Source organism: Thermobia domestica, chromosome 13 (assembly GCF_964235325.1).
Source record: "Thermobia domestica chromosome 13, izTheDome1.hap1.1, whole genome shotgun sequence".
In the NCBI taxonomy this organism is placed as follows: domain Eukaryota; kingdom Metazoa; phylum Arthropoda; class Insecta; order Zygentoma; family Lepismatidae; genus Thermobia; species Thermobia domestica.
In genome coordinates, this window is record NC_137466.1 from 170,494,381 (window position 1) to 170,500,793 (window position 6,413).

A 6,413-nucleotide genomic window follows, 5' to 3' on the forward strand; every position below is an offset into this window, starting at 1 on the left:
TTCATTTTTGGGGGGTTATTAGGATTTGGACCCTAGATGGTTTTTATCATATCACTTTAATTTTTAATTACCAGTGTCTTGAGATAATTGACCATTCAAGTGTCCATAACGTACAAATCCTTTGTTAGTTCATCATAGGTAAAAATAAACGTATTTATATGCAACCCGCATGACCGTGTCACTCGGCGGGTTAACATAAATGACAGGCGATATAATGTTAACATTTACTGCAAGCATATTTCACGGGTATTAAACACATGAGATATGGAGTTGTGCATTTAAATTTTCATTTCAACCCAGCGAAGCGGGTAATATATGCTAGTTTGTATATGTAAAGATTCGAATGATGTGTTTTATAACTTCTGTTAACAACTCCTTACCTTTTACAGCCTACAACACGTGTGCAAATGAACCCTACTGCGCAGCAGCCGTAGTTAAATCATACATGGCAAGGTTCGCTCAGGTAAGCTGTCAAAATTTAATTTCTATCTTAATGGCTAGCGTTAAACAGGCCGGTAGCCAGCCCAAAAATGTGTGTGTGTGTGGGGGGGGGATCCAACCATATTATAGTTCATCATCATATTATAGTTGATTTGCAAGCCTACCGTGAAAATGTTAGGGGGGCGCAAGCAGAGTTAACAATCTAAAAAAAAAAAAACTTGTTTTACGTCCCACGATTATGTCGGTTAGGCTAAAGGAGACGGTGATGAGAAATGCATGAAATGGTGGAATGAAGAAAGTGGGAAGAAACGGGAGAACCCCGAGAAAACCCACTAGCACGGTGTCTGTCCACCAGAAAGTCCACACGGCGCGAGCTGGGATCGAACCAGGGATCCCAAGCACCGGAGGTGAACGCTCTACCACTGAGCTACCGCGCCCCCTATCAATCTCTAGTTTAATGTCCCTTTTCAAACTAAGGCTAACTAAAACACTGGCCTACGAGTAAGACCTTATTCGCTCTTCGTCGAACTTGAGTACATATCACCACTTAGCTGTATACGTTAAACCTCCATAGAGGAGACTTACCTTACCACTGCACATCATTACCTTTTATATATAGTGGAGATGGTCATAGCTGATTGTCCGAACATTTCTCATCGGATATCTGAGTTTACGAGATTCACTTACAGTAAAACCTGTCGACTTGACCACCTGCTCATCTTGGCCAGGTTCGTCTTGAACCTGCATTTTCCCATAATACATTCGTTACTTATTACTCTGTAAGTTGGGCACCTGTCTATCTTGGAAGTTGGCCGCATTGAAACAATGTTTACCCTTTCACCAGTGGGGAGCTTTAGTAGTTCCGGAAAATTCTCAAGGTTTAAAGCTAACCATCTCAATTGTCAACTATTGGCATCTGACAGCTTGTCGAAAGGTAACGGAGGTTTTGTGATATGAATTCCCTTAAGATTTTCTCAAAACATCTTTAGCTCCGAGGGAAACACTTGCAGCTCATTAACAAAAGGTAGACAATACTATACAAGAGCTACAAAATCAGAATTTGCATGTGTGCTGAAAATAATAAAATAAATACGTCTAGAATGAACCACCATAAAATACGTATTTTTTTCCTAGTACACTATATGTTTATGATTATTCTATATACATTATTTAAAAGTAGCTACCATTGCCTATTAAAATTTACAATAAATAATACTAGAAATCCTATTCTAAAAAATACACCAATCACCCCTATTTTTTGTAAGTCGGCCATTTTTCAATTGAACCGATGGTGGCCAACATAGACAGGTTTCACCGTACTTGCTACCAAAGAAAGAACTATTTACCATAAGCTATTATCGAGATTAAGTGAATTACAAATTGTTAGAATTCTAACAAACAGCGCAACATCAGTCATGCATTTGGTCAATGAATTATTCACACATGTATGGTAACTGCACTGAAGTTTCCATTAAACATGAATTACCTTAGAGTCCCTTAATGTTCCTTTCCGAACTAACACTAACTAAAACACTGACCTACGATTAAAACCTTGGCTGTTAACAGATGTCACTTAAAATAATAGATCTTTCTTTTCTGTATAATGATGGCCAATCAGTTATGTATGAGAAATTAATGCAAATAAAGTGTCTGAAAGTAACTTAATTTACAAATGTTTCTCGTTTGTTTGTTTCTGGAGAAAGAACGACAGATTCGTCGTCCCCAATAAGAGTAACTTCAGAATAAATCTCACACAGTCTCACGTAGATCATATTGGACACAATTCTAGGATATTGCGATCAAACTAACGTAGTGACTTTCCAGTGGAATAGTCTTAAATTATATAATTAGATTTTAACCCTCAGGTCTGCCCTTGGTACTATCTCAGAGAACAATCAATTGCTTAGACGGGAAATGCTTCAAGAATTTAAATCTTGAAACATGAGAACAGGAAACCAAACAATGGACGTAAGATAGATATGTTAGCACTGGAGGGACAATCTTCCCATATTTTCTCTACCGTAGAATTACAAGTGATTAAATACATTACTTACGTGAGTAATATCTTTCAGTGTTGGTAATCTCTACGTAAGGCAGCCATAACATTCTAAGGATCCAATTTTATGTTATATTTGCAAACACTACGAGTTGAGATTGCCTTAACTTGTAAAAGTATTGTGAAAGTGATGTCTCGTCTTTTGTTACGAAAATTCTATCTCGTTGGCAACCTAACAGCTGCAATTTAAATGTTCCTACGTGAAACTAACATGACTTCGCACTTCAACCACAAATATTATATACGATCTAAGCAATTTAATTATTTATGCTGTTTAATTTACAGTTACACGAACATTTTAATTTGTTCACTTTTTATGATGAAATTGCCTACAGATTTGTTCTCTCTAATTGCAGGACTGCAACCGAGATGGGCGAATCGATTGTGACGACTATGCAAGGATCCATTACTTGGGAGGATATCGATGTACTACATTTATGGAAAACGTACCTTATTATAGGAAGTTCAGGGAGTGTCGAACGAGTGTACAATCATTAAATGGATAAAATTGCGACTGACATTTAAAATCGTTTCTAAATCATGGATTGGGAACAATTATTGTTCAAACACCTGTACTTCTGAAGTACAAAATCGTACTCATTTTAGAGTATCCTAATGTGCCAACAAAAGTAAAGTGTATTTTTGTACTTTAATCCTTTTTATTTCTTTTCATCCCAAAATAAATTGAGTCATTTATGTAAGTTTAATATAATTGTAGTCCACCACCTTCGGGAATTTTGCAGAAATTCTGCAAACTTACAAATATTTTTTTTCAAGAATGAATCGTACCTAATGACATGACAAAAAACTGTGAAATAAAATATATTTATTACTATAAGTGTGTACATTTTGTTCTCCGTAAGCCAAAATCGCTAACGCAGGGTTTGACTATCTTTGTCAGCAGGAGAGAAGCATGATACTATGTTCACAACAGTTGCTGAAATTCAGCAAATCCTACTAATTTTCTACCTATCTAATTTATTTATAACAATTGGTAAAGCCAGGATGGAAATCTTCAATCTATTGAAAATACAGGTTTCCTTTACGCCATATAATTATTGTGGAAAAATGCATCTTATTTAAGAACAGTTGATGAGTTTTGTCACATTTCAGAAAAAAAAAAAAAAAGTGTGTGTGTGTGTGTGTGTACAGCAACAGTTGAAACCATGAAATGTGAGTTAATTTTAATGCTTACTACACTGAAGAAACTAGTGAAAAGAGTAATTTTGCTTCATATGATACTTAAAACCAATGTTACGTATTTCAAGGATTAGATTTCTGCGAACAATGTGTATCTTTAAAGATTCATTAACTTCCGAAGTTTCTTAAATGAAAAATATACAGCTGTGAGTAAATGTATGAAATAATCCCGCAACTATTATGTTCATATTATTGAGGCGATTAGCTTGCTCTTCTATCACGTACAAAATGCAATTCTTAGAATGCTATTAAAAATAATTTATTTTAAGGTTAGGGAGAAAATCTGGAGCTATATATTATTTTAAGTACCGTTTGAAATTCGGAAGCTGCAGCGCTGTATACCTACAGCTCTTGCAAGCCACAAATGCCATTACTGATATATTGGACCCTGTTTACGTCTGTTCGTAAATAGTTAAAATTAATGGCAAAACTATCGTGTTGCAGTAGTCAAATCAGGTGGCAGACTTGGAGGAGGAAGTAGATTACCTGCAATATATCTTGATCAATTGTTTATGTATAGAAACTTCTTTAAGCTATTTTGAACTACTGAGCCTACGAAGTTGTCAATATTTCTACTATATCTTTGTAACATTATACATGTGAAACGGGCAACTAGCTCTTAGTAGTTTCAAAGTGTACAGCACATATAATGCATAATGGAGGCTTTATACAACCTGAGCTACAGAGGGTGATCCATTTCCATCCGAACTAATTTACATTCTTGATTACCTAAAATATTCCATCCCGCCACCATCGATCATGCTCGACGTGATGCTACCGGTATGGATCATAGCACATCATAGCTTCCACCTGTGCCAGGGTTATATTGTCTAACTCTTGTTTCCAAGCTTTCCAGAAGAAGTCACTTACCTTGTGAGCCGACGTGATAAAAGATGGGCCAAAAGCACAATAATCCATGGGACTAGCATCAGGATTCTTAACGAAATAGCTACGGTATAAGTTGCAGCTGCCATACATCGGTAGAACACCAGCGGGTTTGACCATGAATTCAAGCTTTGTCCTGGTGCAGCTCCACACGATGAGCGTCGTTGCCATACAATGGTGGTATTTTGTGTAGAATGCAGACATAACATGTTCTTGGTAATTAGCAGCATTGCTTTTGTTTTTCTCGACCTTGTGAATCTTGTTTCCCTCTGAAGAAAAAGCAAATACTAACCACAAAATTTTTCGTTGAATTAATGCACTAAGTTACTAAGTTACATCGATCTTTTCATAAATACATCTGCAGGTAAGGCCCGAACGTTTTCAATCACTTTGCTCCATGCTTCATTCATCGTCAACATATCTCCAGCGGTCACGAGCTAGGTGACGAACGTATTTTCTACCTCTACTGGTTCGCAACAGTAATCATGGGCGCTCGAAGGGGAGGACAGGGTGGGGCCCGCTCCCCCCCCCCCCCTCTGGCTCACGAAACTGTATTAAGTTTCTTAAAATTTTCTTAATATAAATAAAAAAAAAAAAAAAATACCAAACGTAATATAGCAGCCAGGGAGATGAGCCCCCCCCCTTCTAGAAAATTTTCTTCGGGAGTCCATGACAGCAATCAACAACTTTAATTAGTTCGGATGGAAATGGATAAGCCTTTGTGATGAATTTCACGATTCCTTGTTGATTAGATCGCATGTAATAGTTTGTTTCCTAACACGCTGAGGTAATGAATCCTCACAGGCTGCCATATCCCTGATCTTCCTTAGCACATGTCTTGTGGGTCTCACTGACATCTTATCTGGATGTGACTGTTGGTAATGTGAGCTGTGGCGGAGCTGCTGTGCCTAACGTGTAATCGTAACATTAACATTGGCCCATCCTATCACAAAGTCATTATTTCGCCACTGTACTACTGTGCGGGAAATGCTGAAGTTTGCATGGGGAGAATTATGACATACACTTCCCAAAAACGTTTTCGGCGATACTCTGCCTACTACAACACCATCACTCTCTACACAATAGCTGAAAGATTCATGCACATGTGCGTGCAGTTTTGTTGTTGAAACCTGTTTTGAAAGATGTCGCTGTCTTCGGAAGGAAATTAATCAGCCTCTATATCTTTTCAAACCAGGACTGAATAAGACATTGACCTACAATTGAAACCTTCATCGATATTATGACACTCGAGTCAATATCTCTTAGCCATACATGCTCTATCTCCATAACGATGGTTTACTACACGAAACTCCACATCATTACTTTGCATTTAGACTATGAATGGCTAAATCGGACAATGTCGTTATTCGAACGCTATCATTGAATATCTGTATTTTTGGTAATCCTTTGACTTACTTCCATCCAAAAGATAAGAGCAATCTGCCACAGATCGAGAGGTTCAAACTGTCAGAATTCTAACTAACTCTAGCGCACCACTACACAAATGGTAGAAGCTTGCTTCAATTATGTTAGTCAATCTTTATAAAGATTAGAATTACTTCAAATACTTTCTGAACATTTTCTAGTCTGTTATGAGGACCTTTAATTGTTTATAATTCTGAACTGCAGTTTTTTTTTTTTTTTTTTTCTACAGTTATATGTATTTCATACATGATGCAGGCGTCACAGAAAGGCAAGTTTTAAGATCTTGTATGAAGACGAAACAGCTACTTGCTACAATTTAATTCAAGCAGCTTTGATGTGTCTCATTTTTTTGGCTCCACACAGAACGATTCTCTCCCGTAGGTAATCTAGCCTGGAACCTCTTACA

The 6,413-nt window shown here is 37.1% G+C and overlaps 1 protein-coding gene across 1 annotated transcript in view; it reads left to right on the forward strand.

Moving 5' to 3' along the window:
- The window catches only part of LOC145668744 (lysozyme-like), a 37,859-nt gene extending 34,688 nt beyond the window's left edge, over positions 1–3,171 (forward strand). Inside the window, exons 3-4 of the mRNA XM_081736875.1 lie at positions 390–463; positions 2,854–3,171. Of these exons, the coding sequence (XP_081593001.1) occupies positions 390–463; positions 2,854–3,003 (224 nt within the window). The 3' untranslated portion in view covers positions 3,004–3,171. The remainder of the gene's footprint in view (positions 1–389; positions 464–2,853) is intronic.
- The last annotated feature ends 3,242 nt before the right edge of the window (positions 3,172–6,413 follow it).